Source organism: Heliangelus exortis, chromosome Z, assembly GCF_036169615.1.
Source record: "Heliangelus exortis chromosome Z, bHelExo1.hap1, whole genome shotgun sequence".
In the NCBI taxonomy this organism is placed as follows: Eukaryota; Metazoa; Chordata; class Aves; order Apodiformes; family Trochilidae; genus Heliangelus; species Heliangelus exortis.
In genome coordinates this window covers 64,848,721-64,870,921 of record NC_092454.1, presented here as the reverse complement: position 1 = coordinate 64,870,921, position 22,201 = coordinate 64,848,721, and the positions used below count along the sequence as shown (strand labels likewise).

The window sequence follows — 22,201 nt, the reverse complement described above, 5'->3', positions numbered from 1 at the left end:
GAAGGCCCAGCCAAACACAGAAGTTGCACAAGAGCAGTTAATAAGTACCCACAATGCATCTTATTGGGGTCTGGGAGAGAGTTCGTGTTGCTCTGACTGGAAGAGATGGGCAGAAAGAGGCCATAATCTACACACATCTCTGAAGCCTCTTCTGGTATCTGCATGTTTGGGGTTTTTTGCACACTGATTGCTGTTTAGTAAGACATTCATGTGGTCCACAGTTTTATAAACCTGTCAGGTGTGCCAGCTAAGTGTGAAATGAATCCAAACTGTACAACCTTCGTTTCTTCAATCCCCATCCTCCACCTCCTGCATCTGTGCAGACAAACCTGCACAAACCATGCAGCAATCATATCAGTTGCTGAGATGCCCCTGAAGTTGTGAAATCCCAGCTATGCCTCACAGCAGGAATGCAGGTCACAGAGAAATTCAGGCAGATTTCTGAAGGGGGGTTGGAACCTTCAACAGCATGGCAGAAATGTAAATGTATCTGGATTCTGGAGACAAGCATCAAAGCTAACCCATCCTTGGAGAGCTGAGCAGGCACATGCTGCAGGCTCTGTGTGCTTACCCATTCCCCCTGTCATAAGGCCACACACTGGTGGGAAGCTGCTGTGGAGCCTGTTCATGTTACTGGGAGGAGGGTGGTTTCTGCCTTTGATAGTGCCAGGAGAAAGCTGGCAGATGGATTTGTTATGCAGTCCATACTGTAATGTCCCAACTGTTCTGTTCTCAAAGTACAGGAGTGTTGGGATGCCTGACCCAGAGGAATGACATAGCAGCAATACATCCCCCATACTGCTAAAGGTTCAGTGTTGAGGCATGTGATCCTACACCTGTCAGACTAAATAAGCTTTCCAGAAGTAAGCTGGTTGGAGATGAAGCCAGTTCTTTTATGTGCTGTGCAGGCAAGGTGCCAAGGCTGAGGCTGGGTAGGATTTTTAGCATACCTAGATTACACACTGAGCATGCTTTTTTGCCAGGCACATAGATCCACCTGCTCAGTCACACCTACACTCATCATTTATGGTCTCTGTCTCTCTATGGTCTCCTTTTGGAGCATGGTCTCTTTTTGGTCTCCTGTTGGAGTAATGTAACTCCTGTGATGAGTCTGGGAGGAGGCAGGGGTGGCATGTCCAGCAGCCGTCGAGCTCCAGGACTTGGCAGGGAGTTGTCCCTAACCAAAGAGGAACACTAGTGCCCTCTCAGACCCGTGCTGGTCTCCACAACGTGTAAATGTATGGGGTCTTCAAAGCTGGTCAAAAAGCCAGAGGAGCCCAGCCCCTTACAGCCTCTCCAGAAAGAAAGGGAGATTTGGCCAGAGCAGTGCTTTGTGTTCTGGTGTATTGTCTCATTAGCATCACTGTTTTGAAGGACCACTGGCATCTGGAAGGTGGCAAGTCTTAGACGCTTGATGACATCTCCCTGTGCTTGAGGGAAATTTCTTCCCCTTTCTTTTTGCCATAAAACAAGGCACTCTTTCCCTTCCTGAAGGCAGAAGTTAGGACTCAAACACACCAGCACCTGCAGCTTGTGTGAGGAGAACCCCAAGCATCAGACAATGTGATTATCCTTAGCTCACAGCCAACATTAGACAAAAGCTCAAAGAAAGGGTTTTGAGCTAATAACTTTATCTCACAAATGACAAGAAGTGCTTTCCAGCAGCAGAGGAGCCCTGTGCTGCTGTTCAGCTGCTGAGCACAGCCCTGGAGACACCCAGAGATCTGGCGTGGTGCCACCAGGGTCAGTGCTGAAGCCTCAGTGTCAGCAGGCAAGCTGCCACCCTCACAAGCAGAGGGAGGAAGCCTCCATAAAAACATTCTGATGTAGGGCACTGAGATGCTAAAATAATAGGCTTATCCAGCCAGGCTGCAAGGACTAAGACACAAAACCCAGCATTATGTATTAATTCCTTCATTTGGGTCTTTTCTAGCATTATGTTGAAAATAACAACGAACGAGCTGGATATGATTCAAGTACCAGAATTAGCACCAGTGTCATCCCTACAGGTCCTGGCCATTGCTCTGTGCTGACCGGACAGACCATTTTGTTCCCTTTTTGTTGCAGAAAATCCCATTTCTTCTAGTTTCTTCTTCCTGCCTAGTATGCTATGTCCTGGGGAAGTTTAAGTTTCTTGAGATGGAGATGTCTGTCATATGTGCAATTAAACCAGATTAAGAGGAAAACATATTCTGCTGAAATTACAGTTTTTATGATTCTGATGTAAATTCTCACCAAGTGAAAAATAAGTCACAGAGATCCTCACCAGGCACTCAGGGGGTAACCAGCATAAGGAATCTCAGCTTCAGCTTGGATGCCTTGACTAAAATCTTTGTGATTTATTTTTAATTTCTTGACACAACAGTTAGACATTCCTTAATGTTTGTCATAGTATTACAGTCAGCACCTTTGTGGGTCAAGGTCAGCCTTGTATAAGTGTTTCTCTGTACATTAATCTTGCTGCAATCTGAGAAGTTTCTCCAAGCTTCACAGTGTCCCATTTGGCAGCATGAAGATATATTTAAGGAGTGTACGGGGCATGAGGATACAAAAGACACACACTTTTCTCTGGATCTGTGGAAATGTGATTAAATTAAGCCCATACCAACCAAATCCTGTCTTTCTCTTTTTAAGCAGCAAACAGTGAAAAGATGTACATTGAACAGCATGGATTTAAACGAAGGCAAATTAATGGCAACATGAAAGTAGGGAGAGTTAATGAACTATTTTTGTGCAAATAGTCTGTTCAGTCTAAAGAAACCTTTTATTTTTTTTATGAATGAAATCTTAGTTTGAAGTCCGCATAACATTCTTTAACCAAAATATTTTTTTCAGAAAAATATAGAAAAAATAGGTAATGAATGGAGCTTCTTTTAGAATTTTGCTGGTTTTCTAGAGAACACATGTTTTAGAATTTGTTCTATGCAACACTACCTAGAAAATTCCATCTTATTTTTAGGAGGAAAAATAATTTGCTGGCTGAGGACACTGAATCTATCTCGCTCAGGCTATAGTTGAACAAAATCAGTGCTATCGAGGTATTCACATGGTAGGCTGTAGTAGACCCTAGGTAATGAAGTTCAGCTGTCTGTCATTTGTGACTGGTATTAAGGATTATTCAGAATAATGGATAGATCTGACTATTTAATGATTTATACTAACGATGCACTCAATCTTTTGAACACTTTGCAGAAATGATTGATGCTGCAGAAAAGGTCCCTACAAGACTCAGGTGGTTCCTCAGATCTTACTCATTTTCAGGGTTAGCGTAAAAACTTGGAAGTTTTGGAAGATACGCTGATACGGCTTTAATGAGGGGTGGAGATTTCATTCATACGATATCTCCGATTATATCACATAGGATATCACCGTCACATCTCACAAAGATACACAAACTGCAATGCTCCTGGTCCCTTGTCAGAGCCTGACACTTCTAATCAAATTGTAAAAGCTTAGGTAAACATCCTGTCTGAAGTGAAGCAACCGTGTGTCTCAGCCCATGGTCAGTTTCAGTTGTGACTTGGTAGGAAAGAAGGAAAGTCATAGAGTGACAGAATGTTGGTGGTTGGAAGGGACCACTGGAGATCATTGACTCCAGCCCCCCTGCCAGGAGAGGCTTGCCTAGAGCAGGTTGCACAGGTTGGTGTCCAGGCAGGTTTTAAATGTCTCCAGAGAGGGAGACTTCACCAGTGCCCTGGGCAGTATGTTCCAGTGCTCTGCTACACTCAAAGTTCCTCCTTGTGTTTAGGTGGAACTGCCTATGCTCAAATTTGTGCCCTTTACCTCTTCTCGTAACTGGGCACCGCCAAAAAAGGACTGACCCATCCTCCTGCCACCCACTGTGTAAGTGTTTATAAGTATTGATACGATCCCCTCTTCTCCAGACTAAAAACATCCAAGTACCTCAGCCTTTCCACATTAGAGAGGTGTTCTAATCCCCTAATCATTTTTGTAGCCCTTTGCTGTACCCTGTCCAGAAGTTCCCTGTCCTTGAACTGGGGAGCTCAGAACTGGCCACATTGCTACACATGCAGCCTCTACAGAGCAGAGTAGAGAGCAGGGACAGTGTCCCTCAGCCTGCTTGCCACACTCCTTTTGGTGCACCCCAGGATGCCATTGGTCTTCTTGGTCACAAGGGCACATTGCTGGCTGATGATCACCCTGTTGTCCACCAGGACTCCCAGGTCTTTTTCCACAGAGCTGCTTTCCAGCAGGTCAGCCCCAGCCTATACTGATGTGTGGGGTTATTCCTTCCAAGATGCAGTACCCTACAATTGTCCTTGTTGAATTTTATAAGTTTTTTTTTTCTCCGCATCTCTCCAGCCTGTCCAGGTTGTAGCCTTCTGGTGTGTTACCCACCAGATAGTTAGCCACCCCACCCAGTTTTGAACCATCAGCAAACCTGTTGAGGGTACACTCTATCCCTTCATCCAGATCTGTTGATGAATATATTGAGCAGGACTGGACCCAGTACTCACCCCTGAGGAACACTGCTTCCTACTGACCTCCAACTAGATTCTGCACCACTAATTGCAACCCTCTGAGCTCCCTCTTTGAGCCAGTTTTCAATTCACCCACCTGTCCATTCATCTAACCCACCCTTCCTAAGCTTGACTGTGAGGATGCTGTGGGAGATAGTGACAAAAACCTTGCTGAAGTCAGGGTAGACAGCATCCACTGCCTTCCCCTTGTTTGTCCATCCAGTGATAACATTGTAGAAGACTATCAGATTAGTCAGACATGACTTCCTCTTGGTGAATCCATGTTGACTAGTTTTAATAACTCAATTACTTCTGATAAGTCAACTAAACCTTTTCATACTTCAAAGACTAATTAGGGTGGTGGCCCAGTCAAAAATGCAAAAGGGTTGTACCGGTCCTGAAACATTGCTTCCAGTCATGCAGTAGCATTCAGTGAAAAGATGGGATCTCTGCTCCATCAAAATGGGAATTTCTACACAAGATATCAGATTAATTATATTTTTTTCCTAAAATAACTTTCCTTCAACACTTCAATGAGCCATTTTTCCATTGTGCCCCCTTTCAAAAATGGTAATGAGGAGGTTTTTCAGAAGAAAATTTCTTCCCATGTTCATCACTTTTCACTAAGAGCTGTTGTTCTGGGAGCACTTGCATCCTTTTATTTGTTGTTTGAGATACATGGCTATTTTAATTAAGTGGTTGATGTCTGTGTTCATGGTGATGGTTGCATTCAGTGACCAGGGAACTATTAACCATCTATAAGCTTGAAGGGCAGCTGAAGTTCTTGCTGCAACACCTTAGCAGATTGTTGTCTTCACCAGAGAGAATTCCTTCTCCTCTTGGACAGCTTTTTCTAGTATAGTCTCAGTTCTGACACTGGCAGAGGACTTGGAACAATTATGAAATGTTTATATTCTGACAATTTTAGCAGAAGTTAATCCTGCAGGATGAGTATTACAGTTTTCTTACTTGAACTCTGAACTGCAGGCAGTGTGCCTATGGGAGCAAAGCTAGGCTGTTTGCTTTAGCAGGTCATCACAGGAGAAACCCATCCTTTGACACTATGCAAGGGTAACCTAAGTGTTAGGTGAAATGGATACAATGAATTTTGTGTGTTTTCCCCATCCCATCAAGAACTCTTGTTCTGCTTGCAAGTGGCAAAATCAGCTACAAAGGGGGCTGCAGACTAGAAATGTCTGCTCCTTTACAGGGAGCACTGAAGTTACTAGAGTGACCTGTATCTCTTAATCTCTTTCAAACCACCCCAGACTTCTGGAAGCAAATAACTTCTCTGACACTCACCACTGGAGAAAAGGGATACATGGCTGCCATAAAAGCCACTGTATTTCTGGCCTGAGGGTGTTTTCTTTCTTCATCCTCAGTGTTCAGCTCTCTACAGCTGATTCTGCCTTCCCCTTTTCAGGACCCAGCTCAGTACATAAAAAAACAAAGCATTTCCTTAACTTCCAGCCTCTGCTACTTAATCCCTCACCAGGGTCTGCTTCTGTGCATTAATTCTGTTCTGTGTCCAAAACCAACATGTCAAGACATTTCTTGCATGCTATGGCAAGCTGTCTGTTTAATGGCAATCAACCCTTGTGACAGCAATCTCCAGTTTAAACCAGTTTTAGTGGAGAGGGGGAGAAAGGCTACCTGATCATTAACTTTTCACCTTGTCTCCACTCTCCTTTGCTTCCTGCTGTGCATGGAGCTGTGGAAAGAGCAAGCATGAGGTGGGAGCTAAAACCAGCCCTGATCTATTAGGTGGGTTTCCTCTGCTTCCTTCAGGCATTTATCTGCTGCACCTGTACAATTGGGAACTCCTGTTGTTCATTCCTAAATAACCCATCTGCTTGTTGCTTGGAGTGATGGAAATGGCCACAGCTTTGTCTTAAGTTACATGGGTATGTGGAAGATACATGGGAAGTGTTGCAGCAGCACCTTGTACTGCTGCTGTCCCTGCCTCCCACCTGGAACTTTCCAGCACACAGTTTGCTTTGTTCAGGCATTGAGAAAGTCCAGTAAAGTGAGCCATCAAGATCCCAGGCACTTAGGAGATTTGAAATAATGACTCTGTGATTTAGGTAATAAGCCTCCTACACAGGGAGACAGTAAGTGAAAAAGGGTGACACTTTCTTAAGTGCTATGTAGGAGCACAGAGTGCAGTTCCCTGAAGTTTAAGAAGCTGGATTCAGGTATGCAGGCACAGGAAAACTGTCCCTGTCTCATCTTTTAAATGAAACAAAGCTTAGCCCTGTGGCCATGGTTTTCAGGGAACAGGGGCATTGGGGGTCTAATACCTAAGGGAGCATAACCAATGAGAGCTTATGTGTATGTGTTGTTGATGGTGTATCTGCAGAGAAAAATGGATCTCAGAAATGGACAGGTACAGACTCTGGTTCTGCTGGGAGGAGGGTAGGAGAGGAGGTTCAAGAGAAGTAATATCCCGTAATCCGGAACAACATGTATTTCCCAGTGCTTCAAACAGGACACCAGACAAGGCTCAGCTCTGTAATTATAGAAGTTGTGTGGCTACCTGTAACATGAAAATATTCACCAGGCACAGTCATGCCAGTACATATGGTGATCTAGTTTTATACACTTGGCAGGATGATGGGCTCCACCTTCTTCTTCTGGCAGCAAGTAATGAAAGTAGGTATTGATGATCAAAAAGGAGCAGGCATCATGCCACCAACATACAAGGCATGTTTATTCTGCCGTGGCAGTGTCTCTGCTCTGGATCTGCACTCTGCCTCTTATGATGCTGTAATTTGTATTGTATGCTGCTTACAGCAGCAGGAAATGTTTTCCTGCATTTTACAAAGTGTTGCTAGTGCTGGGCTGCACCTCTACAACTGTTAGGGACTGTTGCTGTCACAAGAGTCTCCCATTCTTCAAACACAACAGGAAAATAAATGAACTGACCAGGTGGGGAATGAACCAGTTGGGGAAAAAGAAAATGGAAAAAGGAAAAAAAATAAAATAAAATAGGGAATTAGCCTCCTTTTTCTTAATATTTTCTTTCCGGTGAACCATTACTGTTGAATGGCAAAAGAGGAAACAAATTTAGAGACTTGATTTCACTCCTGAGAGACGTGGAGTCATCATGGGGAAGACAGTTATTTAAACTACCACCCTGCTGAAAGTTTTAGTTTCCATGAGAATTGATTTCTTGGGACTGTGCTCATCACTGAAATTATTAGCAGAGCCCAGATGCTTCCTTTTCCCTAGAGTTCTGGATGTCCCTGAACTAGCAGCAGAAAAATGAGTTATCAGAGGCTCTTTTGCTTGTTTGTTTCCTGACTTGCCGCCCTAAAATTCTGAGCTTTAAATAAACAAATGATTCTTTGCAACTGTTTTCCTTGCTTTGAACCAGACTGTAGTTTTCCTGTGTCATTTTTGTGTGCATTTGTTTTGCATTGCTCACGCTCTTCAACCTGCTCCTTCATGGTGAGCTGGACACTTGCTTGGAATGTAGTATGAAACCGAGAGGAAACCACTGAAACTTCTGGTGGCAGCTCCTTCAGTGCCATGCTGCTTCTTCTGCAGTCACAAAATCCCCATCAGTTCCTTTTGTTCAGCTGGGGACATTTCTGTTTTCCCACCATGTTCTTCTGGACAACTGCACCGTAAAGCCTTAGTCTGCTGCCAGATATGGGCATGTATTTTCCCAGTGAGGTCACTCAAATAGCATTTAGTTTCTGTGCTGTTCCATGGAGTGCTTTCTGCACGTGTCTGAACTGGCTGTGAACCAAAGAATTCAGGTGCCTTTGCCAGTGCAGGTGGAGCAGAGGTCTTTAAAAAGGCTTTAGTGACCCAAAGATTTACACAGCTTTAGAGGTGCATGCTTCTCCGCAGACAGTTGTGATTCTGTGATCTGAATAATCTCTGTACCACTCCCCCACATTGTGCAGGCAGATTTCTAGACAAGAATGAAGATTATTTTGTAATGGGAAATTGAAGTATTCTGTGACTGCAGTGTCACAGAGAAACATTTTAGTATCACTCAGTTTTTTTTTCAAGGTCTTCTGTTTGCTTTGGGGTTGTTTTTTGTTGGTCTGTTGTTGTTGGGGTGGTTTTGACTGGAACAGTTTGACATGTCTATCACTAAGCTTCAGATTATTTTGATCAAATGTAACACACAATTCAGAGAAAAATCCTGCTCCCCTTCTCTGCTGAACGAAAAATCTGAGGTGATGGGATGGACATGAGAGAAGGACAAGCACAAAAAACTTAGCAAACACCCTCATAAACATCTGTGGTCCAGGGGCTTCCTGAAACAGACATAATTTCAATTTGTATAGTAACCCTCACAGTATGCTTCTCTCTGACTGCGCCCAGGATCCCCTGGGGCCCCCATGACCTTCTAGCATCCACAGCATCCTGAGCCAGGGATTTCCTCATCAGATCCCTCACTGGTTTCATATGATGCACATTTGTTTCTTGCCAGGGAAGACAGGAAGCAGTAGATGCCCACTGGCTGTCTCTATGCCACAACCCATGATTTTACAGATCTTCCTCCCTGTCTTGAGCTCTATGCATCCTTGTCCAGGAAAGGAGATCAGGGATATTCATGGGGATTCCATCTTGGAGAAAGTGAGTGTTAAATACTAGCTGAAGCTGTGATAGATTGCTCCTTGCTTTGTAGAAGAAAAAAACCCAGGGCATTCACTTAAGTGAAGCTGTCTGGCATCAACCTGTATATTTAAAGTGAGCATTTTATTTTCTTGGTGCCAGGAGCCTTAGTAAATTAGTAGCTTAATAGTCATAATTGGAAAAAATATATATATGTAAATAGATGGACAGAAGAAAGACAAGCACTTTCTGACTTCATAAAAAAGATGCCTTAATAAATGCTTGGGAGTAAGCATATGCATTACAACCCAGTGTTTTCAGTAAAGTCCTGCATCAGGAGATTGCTTGCTTCAGGGCTGATTTCTTCTACTGATTTCATGTCTAAAAATCCTTGGCATGCTGATTTTGGTGGGATTTTTTTGTCAGGTAGTCCTAGTCTTCTACCACATTTTTTGAGAACATAGCCATATAAACCAGGAATACATACAGTCACAACCTTCAGTGACTGGGAGAAACCTAAACTAAATGTGATATAGTGACCTGAAGGTGAAATGTCCTGATAGGAAATTACCAATGCTGCAATTCGCAGAGTCTTTAGAGAAAAAAACATACATGTGCTGTCATACTACTGAGCCATAGCTGTGGTACAAATAAAATCAGGGGGCAGAGACATGCAGTCAGGCTGACTGGAAGCCAGTGAAATGGAAACGTGAGCAATATTCTAATTTAGCTCCAGAGGAGCCCACTAGTTAGTAAGTAGTTCAAGTATTTCAGAGCCTGCTGTGTTGCTGCCTACAGGGAAAATACTCTTAAGTGCTTTCCCTTTCTCACAAAAAAAAAAAAAAAAAAAAGAAAGTTTCCATCCATGTTTTATAAGGCTGTCTTGTCACATCCATTATACAGCATGACACAACCAGCCAGAGGAGGTACTGTGGTGATTTCCATCATTTGCTTTAGCCAGAAGGTTTTTGTGAAGGGTTGGATACATATATATATGTATATATATATAAACATATGGGTGTATGTATATACACACATGTAAATGTAGTCAGTTAACTGTGGAGAAGTATGTACCTTATGGTGGCCTATGGAGTGTCAGATGTGTGGTGTTAATGCCTACATATGTGAAATCCAAACATTCTGTCATCTGGCTGGCTTGGCACAAACAGGGTAGAACTATCCTTATTCTGAGAATATTAAGCCATTAACTGGAATAGCTTTTAGACCTACTTTAATGCAGTCTGTGGCTGGCCAGCTTTTTGAGGAAATTGCAAATAACAAATCTTGGTTTTCATCCTCCAAAGTATGCTGCTAGTGTTGCAGAATGAAGAAAATGGCAAGAGAGATCCCTGAACAATGCTGGGGGCTTTTAACCCCTGAGCCATCCAATATCCAAATATTCCATCCAGTATACAAACATCCAGACAAAGGGGAGATAGGAACTGGAGGAGTCATAGGAGGGGTAACCCACAGCCTATCAATTTTGTATAAGGAAGGATTTTTTAAGTGAATACAGAAATTTGGATGCTTGTATGTGCACAAACACAAGCCTTCTTATAAGTGCCCAGAGCAGTGCGATGACAAGTTTTCAACTGAAGACAGGCACTGTTTGTGACATTTTAGTTAGCCAAAAAGCCAGTTTACCTGTTCCAAAACATCTTCAGCAGAATTATTTTTGTTCAGCAGTAGTATTCTAACGCACTTCAGACCATGAGGAGTGTGCGTGTGTGTAGATTAGATGCACATAAGTAATCAGTGTGTAAGAGTGTGTAGTATACTACAGAACTGCTTCACACGTGCATCATTTGATTACTTTGCCTCTTTGGAGTTCATTTCTCCAGCCCTCTCCATCAGCATTCACATGTCCCACTCTTCAGCAAAAGTAGTCCAGACAGTTACCTACTTCCAGGTTTTGCTTTGTTTTGACTAAGTCTGGCATTAAAAAACAAAACAAAACAAAACCAACAAAAAAACCCAACCACAAACAAACAAAAAAAAACTAACCCCCACAAAAAACCCCCAAAGATGAACCAAAAACCCCCCCCCAACCTACAAAAAAATCAACCAACCTACAAAAAAAACCCAAAAAAACCCCCCAGCCCCCCCAAAAAAAAACTTTTCCTGGTCTTCCTTGTAAATGTAATGCTTTCTTTCAAAGTGTTCCTGTTTCAGAACCCCTGTAAACACAATTTCTGCATAGGCAGTATCTTATTCCCCTTGAGGATGAGGCATGGAAGTCTGAAATCCCTGGGAAGTGGAGAATCCCCAGAGCATCAGTAGGATGCCTAGAAATGGGACAGGAAAATTACTTCTGGTCTTTGGAATTCACAAATGTGTTCAAGCCCAGCCCTACAGCTACTGAAATGCTTAAATAACAAAAACACGTTTTCACAGATAGAAAATAAAAAACTATTGTTCCAGTAAAAACTGAGGCTGGTATGCTTATTTGACTGCCTCCAGTAAGTATTGCTGTTTTAGCTCCAAAATCTAAAATCAGAGCAGACCCTCAGGAGAGAGAACCTGACCTGGGGATGGGTGAGGAAAAGCCCTCCCCAGAAGGTGCAGAAGAGTGACGAAATGCAAACAGTTGATCTTTCATAAGAGGATGGTGTTGCAGGGAAAGAAAACAGGTTGTTCTCCTCTTGAAATACCCGAGTCTGCTGCCTGCTGAAGGGGAACAGCCTGGGCACAGACAAGTGGCCATGGTCGTGAAGGTGACTCTGAAAACCCTTGGCTGTAGAAATGACCGTGCTCTCCTTGGTACCATGTGGTCAGCGCAGCTTCTGGGCCCCCATAAGGCCCAGCTGCTATTGTGTACTGGTGGCTTGCATTTTAAACAAAGCCAGCTGGGGGGTTATCCAGGCTGTTGGCTTTGCAGGTAACCCCCTGCAATCTAGCTGGAGCACCTTCTCCCCACTGAGCCTGGAGTAAGCCTATCCACCAATGTTGCTGGGGAAAAACGTGGTCTGCAACCCAGCTCCATCCCCCATGATGCCACCCACCGCTGTCGTCTTGCCTCACTGTCACACAATTCCACCACGCAATCCATGTTTTTTTGGCCCTGTGTCTCAAATGCAAATGCACATCTTTGTCCCTTTAACTTCTCTCGCAGCTGTTATGCCTGTTTTCTCCCCTCCTCTGGGACTGTGCACTCTGTTGCTGCTCCGGCTGCCAGGAGCAAGCAAGGAGAATTTCTCCTGCTGGCGAGCAAGCGGCTAGTCTGGAGCTGGCGTCTTCCCAGAACACTGCTGTTTGCACACCAGCAGGAAAAGGAGCAGGTGAAATGGGACTGGTGACATCTGTACAGATGCTTTTGACTGCTTACATGCTCTTATGAATCTGCTCCCTTTAAAGCCTCCGTTTCTCTGACGAGTCATTCTCTCTCTCTCTCTCTCTCTCAAATTATTTTTCCAAGGAGAAAAGGAAAAGGCAGACAGAAATAGAAGGCAAGAGACAACAGCTTGAGGACCAAATACTTCAGCTGCAGCATTTCAAGGTAAGGGACTAATGCCAGAAATGATGGATTGACTAAATCTGTTCAGTATTAGACATGCAGATCACACGTTTGGAAGCTAGGAAGAGCCCACTCCGACATGGAGCAGCTTTCACTGCCGGAGCCTGGCTCTTGCAGTGATCCTGTCCTGCATGCTTTTTCATTAAGCATGTTCCATGGACAGGAGCATGCTGCAGAAACAGCTTAGGAGTGTGGAGTCGGGAGGGTGTGAGTGCAGGCTGCATGGTGGGGCTGTTATTATTAAACACTGTTATTTATTACACATAATGATAAGACACCAGTCACTGTGAATTGGGTGTGCACTCCATGGCTTCAGTGAGCACTCTTTGCCTGCAGAGCTGCGTTGGATTTTTCTGGTACCTGTCATTGGATTATGTGTGTGTGTGTGTGTGTGTGTGTGTGTGTGTGTGTGTTGCAGAGGGGATGCTAGTTAGCATGCATATGTGTGTATGTGTGTGAAGCTTTAGTTGCAGGATGAAGTTATTAGGTGTATGTGGCATGTGTGCAAATGCAGGGAGAGTACTGATGCCGATGAGTGTGTCTACATTGAGAGACACCTTGATATTTAACAGGGTGCCGAGCAGCCCGAGTCCATGTTGGGCTCCATGGCAGCTGCAGATAGCATCATTTGAAAGCCATTCTGGTTATTTCTATCATTCATCTTTCCTGTCAGTAGCAGAGTTTGTCTTTACATTTGTGCATAGCAAAGAGGAGAACAAAAACATACATGTGATTTTTTTGTAACCGGTGCACATTTGTGGAGCAAATTTCACTGTATTAGTTTAATGGAGAGTCTGAGCAATTTCAGGGATTAAAATATCTGAGAAAGATGATCAGGACTTGCAGTAAAGGAGCTGGGCTATGCTTTTAAAAATAAGGTACTTATGTTGCTTGTGCAATAGCATGTATGTGTGAACAGTGCACCTGCATAGGTGGTGATGCACAGAATCTTTCCTGCCCACACATGCACTCTAAGACCAGGCTTCAGGTTATGCTACAAATAGGACCCTTCTCCTGCCTCTCTGATCCCCTGTCATCGTTTTCTGGAAACCATTCCTTTTTTTTCTGGTAATCTCAGTGCAGATATATATGCAAGACAAATGCTCCATCAGGTTCACCATAAATCCGTGGGTGTCACACATTCTCTTTGGTGTTATCAGTCAATGTTGTGATTGCATTTCTGTGGGGCAACAGGAGTTGCCATTTCATTCAGGCTGCCATCTACTACAGACAAGGGAGAATTTCTTCTGACGCCCATAGGTTGATGCAGCAGAGCAGTACGATGCCTTCCCAGTGCCTTCATGATGCTTGCTTTTTTTCCTTTTCACTGCAAAGCTGAGGAGCTCCTTTATCATATTAACTGTTTCTAAGCTAACTGAATTGTGCTTTTTGATGAAATCGTTTAAGCAGAGCCTTTTAGAAAGCCAGTTCTTGCAATTCTACTTCATGTGATTTATTTTGATACAGCTGTTGCTAAACTGAATTTTAACATCATCCTTAGGGAAAAAGTAGAACCTCTGAAGGTGGTGTAGGGAGGGGTCAGCCCCTCAGCTGGTGCAAAGTGGCACTGATTTCAGCCCTGCTATGCTGATAGCTGCTTTTGGATGTTCAGTCTTGCTGCATGGATTTCTTCAGTGATACACATGAAAATTAACTGTTTCCCCTTATATTTAGCTCACAGCCTAGAGTAAGAGCAGTAATCATAGAGGAAACTAAGGGGAGATCAGGGCACATAAATTTAAAATGGCACCTTTCTCATCTGAAAGCATAGTCATTCTTCAGGTATTTAATGCTGAGCGTGAGGATAGGCATCACGATATGATAGGAGCTTCTCTACCTCTCCATTCAGTGGCATCAGTTGTCACTAGAGAAGGGGTGTGCTGCTTTCACTGATATGACTTCTGCTCCAGGAGCTGCCTGTACTACCAAACAACTGTTTGCTGGGAGAGCTGGGTGAGGTGATTGCTGAAGTCTTTCTGGGATTTCAGAGTTCATCCTCACTGCTGCTAGGCCATTCCTAAACAGAGGAACAGCAGCTGTTCCACAGGCTCAAAAAAGAAAGAAAGAAAAAAAAAAAATGAAGGAGAGGCATTTTCTGAGGGTATTTTCCTTTTTCTGTGGAGACAGACCAAGAAAATTCCATTTCCTTTTCATGCTTTGATCAGTGTTCTGATTGCTTAGTGGGGTGCAGACCAAAATGGTATTTGGCCTTCCAGGCTCTGTATTCTTTTCAAAAGCTCCCTACATCCCCAGAGCTTTCCCTCACCTCACCCTGGTTCCTGTGAACATCAGCAAACCAGGGGCTCCAAGTCAGCTATATAGTCCCCCAGTCTGATATAGGCCCCAGTCTGGCTCACAGAACCCACAGTAACTGCATCTATTTTCCTTTGGAAGTGCTAGGGACAACATGTTTAAATTCCTGAATTACGGGGATTTCAACTAAGTCTGTGCAGGACACAAATCCAGATCAAAAAGACCAGGCTTTCCAAGGAAGCCCATGGATTTACTCAATATGCTGTGAGGTTGCTGATGTCAATGGAGAATGTAAGAACTTCATGTCAGTGTTCAGTACAATCTGCTGTGGAGAAACCTTTGAAAATAGTATCTGGGTTAATCCTCTGTCTGCAGTATCTGGGTTGATTCCACAAGCATAACAGCTTGAGTTCACCCAAAGACTTTTGTGCCTGGATTCAATGGGTTCGCTTTATTTTGACGCAATGCCAGAGTAATTTTCTTTTAAAAATACACTGTGTAAAATAGCATGTTTGCTTACCTAATAAGGGTTCTGGAAGCTACAGGGGTTCTGTTAATTTCAGACAATTTTATTTGCATAACAAAATATCTAATAGAAACAGTTTATTGCAAATTCTTATGGTGGGTTACCTACAGTTTTCAAGTTGCTGGTGCCAGTTAGACCCCTGGTAAAATGACTTAACTCTTTCTTGATTTTTCCCTTTATACATACTTGGATGAAAATAAGGGAATAGTGGCTTCTGCCTCATAATTTTAGGTAGAACAGCCCAGCAAATGCTAGAACTAGTACATGTAAACGTGGAATGTGGACAAGGCTTTGGCAACATGTTTTGCAAAGGCTTCTGAGAATGAAGGCAATAACTTTATGGCTGAGGACACCAGGACACAAACATAGTTCAGCTATTAATGGTACCTGTGATTTTCTGAGTTAATCAAGTTAAACTGTCCCAAGATGAAAGTCTAGAGTGAGAGAGAGTCGAGTAGTGTAGGTTCTAAAAACTGAATTCACTCATTGCTGACAGTGAAAGCCATATCACCTCTTCTGTGAATCACTGGAAAGTAGGGACATTCGTGGGCACGGATCATCCTCTTGGTACTTTAGGGCCATTGAACACTCTGTTGAAGGCAGGAGGGCCTTTGGAAAGACCCTTGGTTTTGGGAAGGGTATAAAGGTCCTTTGAGGCCACATTTTCTGAGATTAATCATGCTGGTTTGCCCTAATAAGAGCCAAATTACAACAGCTCTCCTTACCTCACACCTGCTTTAATCTTTAAACCAAAATAATTCTTCTTTCATATAATACAAGATAAGATTTGTTTGTTTGGTTATTTTTTTAACAGCATATAGAGTTGAAACTTAATGCATCAGCAGTTCTCTGGCCATAGTCTGTAAGAACAGGGTTTGTCATGTCTGTGGGAACTGGAGGTGTTACCAGCTTCTATAGTTTGAAAATGAAAAGAGGCCAAAATTCACCTTACAGAAACTGTCTGTAGTATCCATCAATATGATGTGGTTTCTTGAGAAAGACAGTAATTGATTTTGGTTGATTAGTTGCACTGAAGATATAACCTACAAGCAACAGCTTCTTTTAAGAACATGTTCAGCTGGGTAGCAGTTGTGCAGGCCCATTTTAATGAAGATGTTGACCATTTCAAATAAACTCTAGGGCAGAAGTGTTTCTTCCAAGATCTTCTTCCAAGTCAAACAGAATTTCTTCAATTGTTTGATGTAGCTCTGTTTGGTGTTGGCTGGTAATAAAATAAACCACACAAAACCTCCTAATTGAATGAAAAATTAGTTCTCTGACATTACTTTAACTAATACAATAAATTCATTTGCCATAGTTATCTTATTTCTGGAGTGGTATAAATACAAGGGACCTATTTCTGCTAACATCTGCTTCCTATAGACTACCATTCATTAGCATTTGATATCACAATTACATCTTTGCTCTGAAGGAGAGTCTTTTTATGTTATCATGATTTTCTTAGGAAGTAGGTATAGCTAAAACTGTTGTATCAATAAATAAATTTTAATTCTCTAATTCTGCAGTTAGATTGCTATCCTCAGTTTTTTTCTAGTATTAACATAACTGCTGGCAGAGAATATAAATAGATCTATCTATTATCCACATATGTACATATGTAAACATGTATGTATGCAATGGTGTGGAAAAACAGAGATAACTTCTTGGAATGAAGGAATCATTTTGTTCCTTTATATTTAATCCCTCATGATTTTGAAGTAAATTAAGCCTTAAACTGAATGGCTACTCAATCAAGCACACAAAAAATGTTTGATAATGTCATTAGCAGTCTCTGTTCTCTACAGGGTCAGTGCAATAGCCACAAAAATCTCTTCTTATTAAAACTCTAGCAATCTTCCTGGTGTGATGTCTGCTATTATAGTCCCAGTAAAAACAGACTGACCCTCTGTTTTTAATGTACTAGAGCCCACTGCACCTTTGAAAGCTTGGCAGGTCCTGACATCTCCATCTCCCAGCCACAGTTCTGGTGCACAGAGATGTTAAGAGCTCATTTACTGAGAAATTTCCAGTGCATTGGGGATCCCTGTTTGTCCCCTTCTGTGCATTAGCATCTTTAGGCTGATGCCCACCCTACACTGGGAAGCTTGTCTCACACCAGGATTTCAGCTGAGAAGTGAGAGGGTCCCTCCCTCTCTGCTAACCTGTCTTATGGTCCAGAAGAGAAATTGAGATTTGTTAGTCCAGAAAGGGAATGTAAGCACTGTTCAACCTAAGGATTTAGGGCATTTACTCTTTTAAAATTACTTTCAGAGTATGAAACCTTAGGATATCCTTGCCAGGAAGTAGCACTTGAATGGGTTTCAAAAACACTTACCTTTTCTTTTCAAGCAATCAGAAAACAAAATGTCTATCATCAGATAATTTTTTTTAACCATAATAGAATAGTCTCTTCATGCCAGCTACCCAAATTGACTACCCTAAAGAGATGAAAGTTTTATTCCTTTGACTCATGTTTCTAATCTGCTTGTATGCCCTTGCCACAGATGAATATGTGGTAATTATTTTGTTATAATCCCTCTGCAACAATACTTTTGTTCAGGAAAAAGGCATTGTTACATGAGTTATCCTGGGATGACCATGTGTGTAGCTGTTCCCATACTGGCAGGGCTTTCTTGAAACCCATCAAAGCTGTCACTCGTGTTTCCATCAGTAACAAGGTCCCTCAAGCTGGTCACTGCCACTCAAGCAGTTTTTGTTTTAGCCAGACTGTGTCAAAGTAGCTCAAGGATGTTTACCTCTCGCTTCTACTCCAGCCCTTTCCAATGGCCTGATACATGCTCATGAATCACATGATGCATGCTTATGACTCCTCATGAATTCACATGAATCCAACTTTTTAAGGAAATTAGTGTAAGAACTTTGAAGACCAGAAAAGAAAGGAATCTCAAAACTAACTTTTTTTTGCCTCTTTTGACTGATGTGGTTATGTGGGAAGGACTCATAAAATGAAGCCTTGGACAGACTGAATTTAGAGAGGAAATTTTTTTTTTCAGAAGGTAATAGTAAAAGCAACTGTGTCTGTGTATTAATGATGAAAGAGGGTCTTACTCAATTTTTCAGTCTAACCACACAGAACCTTCACCTAGCTTGAAGTTATTTTTTACTTCAGTCCCTGGGAAAAGAAAAGGCATTCTCATGGAGTCATGAAGTAATTTATGTGTGAGAAGACCCTGGAGGTCTCCTCATGCCCCTGCCAATAGAAGCAGGTTGCTCCCATGCCCATCCTCCTCCCATTACATTTGGATTCTTGCCCAGGATGGAGATCCCACAGCCTCCCTGGGAAAACTGAGGACCATGTGTGCCTTCATCATAGCATCCCTTTTTGCAGGCTGTGTGCTCACATTGGTGGTGTGTGCCTGTTGAGACAATCTGGTCACCTCATCCCTCCTTTTGCCCATGCAGCAACCACTGGCAGTTATTTATTGTTTATTCTCATTATGGTTCTTAAACTCATGACAAGTGAGATGCCAAATGATTTGCCAGTGCCATCATTATAATGCTGTGAAGAAGTTTGATATCTTAAATAAAAATTCCTAAAGAGAGATTCAAAAAGAAGGTATCAGCGTAATTGTTTTCACCTGTTACTTCAAGCAAAACTTTCTGGTAGCCCAGCTGTGTAGAAAATATATGTTAAAAAGAGCCTACACTTGAGTTATCATTCATTTTATTATTGTTTTTTGTCTCAGTGTCATCTCAAGTCTTAAGTGAATATTATAAACTCCTACCTTGTATCAAGCCATACCTCTGATCCTCTTCAGTGGAACTAGTTTGTAAAGACCAGGGCTGTGTGTGGCTGATAAATGATCTGAGCAAGAGAGACACAAACTTTGTGTCTTCTCTCATAGAATCTTGACAGTGTCTCTTGCTGTGGTAGTTTTCCTTGCAGAATCTTGGGATTTATTTCTCCTTCTGCATCTTTGTATAGAAACAGCTGTCTACTTGATTTACAAAGTTAAATAAAATATGGGACCTGAACAATTTAAAAGCAATGCACGGAAAATATTTACACTAGTGATCTTGCTAATGGATGGGAAGATTACTCTGAGGATGTAAAGCAATTGGTGCTTTTTTCCCCCAAAGTATTCCTAATTGGGCCTTTATCTGTACAGCTGAAGTTTCTATTACTGAGAGGTTTTGAACAAAGCATGAGATCCTCATGAAGGATATATAGCTGCCACCATAACTGTCTCTGAGGTAGCTCACTGTGCCTCCCCCATCATTTGCATGTGGCTTAAACTGCAGCTGTGCTCGAGTGTCCCCCTGCTTACCATGGGGCACCCAGCTGATATCCAGCCCTTCCCAAGGGAACACAAATCGTGCCAGCCATCTCACTTCTCGCTCACCCATTTCTGCAGTCACCCTGTACTGTTTAGCATGCTCTTGTCTGCTCTTGCTGTGCCAAAAGTTCGCTTTGAGAAAAAGCAGTGACTGAGCAAACTACTCGGGGCAGCTGAAAGGGCTGTAAGATGTACCAGCTACAGAAAACAGGGGGGGAAGAGTACCTCTGAAAATTCTTTTAGCTGCCATGTTTCCAGGTAATGCTTATCATAATAGTGGTCATTATCTATCTTTATTTACTTTATTTACTGCTTATTTTCTCAGCCCCCCCACATGCACCCCCCTGCATCCCCAGCCCAGGGGCTCACTGGTGCTGTAGCAAACCTCTGTTATCCTAGGAGATTCAGAGACAGAGGAGACAGGCTCCTTGGGAATGGGCAGGACACTAGTCCCTTGCATAAGCAGATTGCCTTGCAGGCAGGAAGCAGGAAGCTTTTGAGCAGCTCTGGAACAAGACCTGGGGAACAGTGTCCCTGAGCTCAGGGTTCTGCTGCGGGAAAGTTTTTTGTGAAAAGGGGAAACTGAGGCAAGTGACAGAGTAGCCTGCACCTGTGTACCTGTGAGGCTCAGCAGAAACTCTGGAAGAGGTTAGGTGATCATTTTTTAAATCTTGGCCACACAAAGTTGTCAATTACAGTGTAAAGGTCTTAAAACACTTGAAAAAAAGTTAGCTAATGTACTGTAATGTTCTGTGTGATAAGTACACTTTAACTGATTGCTGGAAAATATTTACAACTCTTGTTCCAAATACATGCTTCTTAAAAACAAAATTTAAAACATCACTTCATAAAGAGATTTCTAGGAAATGTTTTTTTGTTTCTTCAACAATGAATAGCAACAACAAACTTGAAACTCTCCACGGCAATATTTAATCTGCTTTATAAACATGATATTTGGTCTTGGGCTGGCCAAGCTCCAGCAGCTCACATACATTTTTTTGTTGAATTATATCAGCTATGACATTGTGATTGAAGTAAAGACTACAATCAAGCCGCAAGTTTTTCAGCATGACTCAGTTCCTTAATCTGGGCAATCCTTGAGTCCTATCTGTGTATCATGCAGGCATACTCCGTAGCCTAGAACAAGCTTCTTAGATGACTGGAAAAGCAACAGAAAAGTTTTTCTGCTAAGCAAAACCAGACCATACCAACAAGCTGGCAAAGGCTGCTTCTACTCTTCCAGGGCCAGTCATGCCATACAAGGCCACATGCATCTTGCAGAAGAGCAGAGTGAAGTATTTTGTGCTTGTTGAAGACCACACTTCTCCATTTTACAGGCAGACTCTCTTACACTGAAAGCCCATATAGGAATGGTCTGCTGCATTGTTCTGGGCACAGACTTGGACTGTTTTGTTTCCCGACCAGAAAATGAAAAGCTAGGGCATCACACAGGAACACACTTGGAGGAACTATTTATTTTGAGATGGTGCCTGCTCACCCTACAGCCATGCAAATTTTTTTTCTTTTTCATATTTCTTGGAAGGCAAGGGAAGGCCTGCTGGCAAAGGAACAAGTCTTTTTCCGATCTCGGTACATGTCCCAGTAACCTCTTTTTTTAACGCTGGCAATTATACTGCATGGCAGCAGGGCAGACCCAGACCTGCTGGGTGACCTGCACTAGCTGGGCTAGGGCCATCTGGATGGCAGGGGAAGCTGCCTAAAAATAAGGCAAGCAAGAGATGCAGTGCTCAGAGCTGCCACAGCAAGAACATAAGAAAGGAAAAGGCAGGAATCCTGGAGTAGTTTTAGTGGTGGTCATTCTTGCACTTGTGTTCCTTGTACCCTCAGTTTTATCCACCCAGCAGGTGATTGGGAGCATGCACAGACAGAGCAGGCTTTGCTGAGCTCTCCCTCCTGTGGCCCGTCCACTGGCTGGCAAAGCTGCAGTCATGGGCAAGAGGCTCCAGGTAGCTGCTGACAGGCTCACTGCTGCTTTCAGAACTCAAGATCTTCTGGAAAAGTCTGCCTTCTTATACTAAGGGAGCTTACTGAAGTGCAAGGAGCAAATCTGAAACACAGTTATGCTAGCATCCTAGTGGGAGTGTTCAGGAATAGTATCTGATCTAATAGTATTCTTGCGGTGCCAGGGGAAGGAAGAGGTTTATTGCATTCTTTTAGCAGGGTGTGAGCCGGTTATGTACAGACTGCAGAGTATGAGGAACCAGCCTCTTGCATACACCTTCTTTCCAAGTCAGAAATACTGAATGGAAGTAGGGAGAGAATAATTAATTACTAAATATTAAATTCATTATTTCAATATTAAATAATCCAGCTCTAAATTATTAATGACTGGTGGTCTTCAAGTCTCAGAACCCAAAGACTTCTGGCAAAACTTCAGTTTGGCAAAGATTTCAGTTTAAGTGCATTAGATGTAAAAGAACTGATTCCATTTCAGTGGAAAATTATTAGGGATCATTATTGCCCATTTTGTATAGAGCAAAAGAGCATCATTACACTGAGTAGTCCCCCATTCAGTAGTGTTTCTCAAGAACTC

At 42.7% G+C, this 22,201-nt stretch overlaps 1 protein-coding gene and 1 long non-coding RNA gene across 11 annotated transcripts in view; one reads left to right on the top strand and one right to left on the bottom strand.

Annotated features, from left to right (window-relative positions):
• The window catches only part of PALM2AKAP2 (PALM2 and AKAP2 fusion), a 260,559-nt gene that overhangs the window by 35,886 nt on the left and 202,472 nt on the right, over positions 1-22,201 (top strand). For 9 of the 10 annotated variants that reach the window (XM_071731456.1, XM_071731461.1, XM_071731457.1 and 6 more), the window contains one exon: positions 12,472-12,552. The exons of the other annotated variant lie outside the window; for it this stretch is intronic. In XM_071731456.1, the coding sequence (XP_071587557.1) occupies positions 12,472-12,552 (81 nt within the window). Of the gene's footprint in view, positions 1-12,471; positions 12,553-22,201 lie in introns of those variants that run through there. 10 annotated transcript variants of the gene reach the window in all.
• LOC139790119 (uncharacterized) overlaps positions 20,555-22,201 on the bottom strand; it is a 37,846-nt gene continuing 36,199 nt past the window's right edge. Inside the window, exon 2 of the long non-coding RNA XR_011723395.1 lies at positions 20,555-21,715. This is a non-coding gene — a long non-coding RNA (uncharacterized lncRNA). The remainder of the gene's footprint in view (positions 21,716-22,201) is intronic.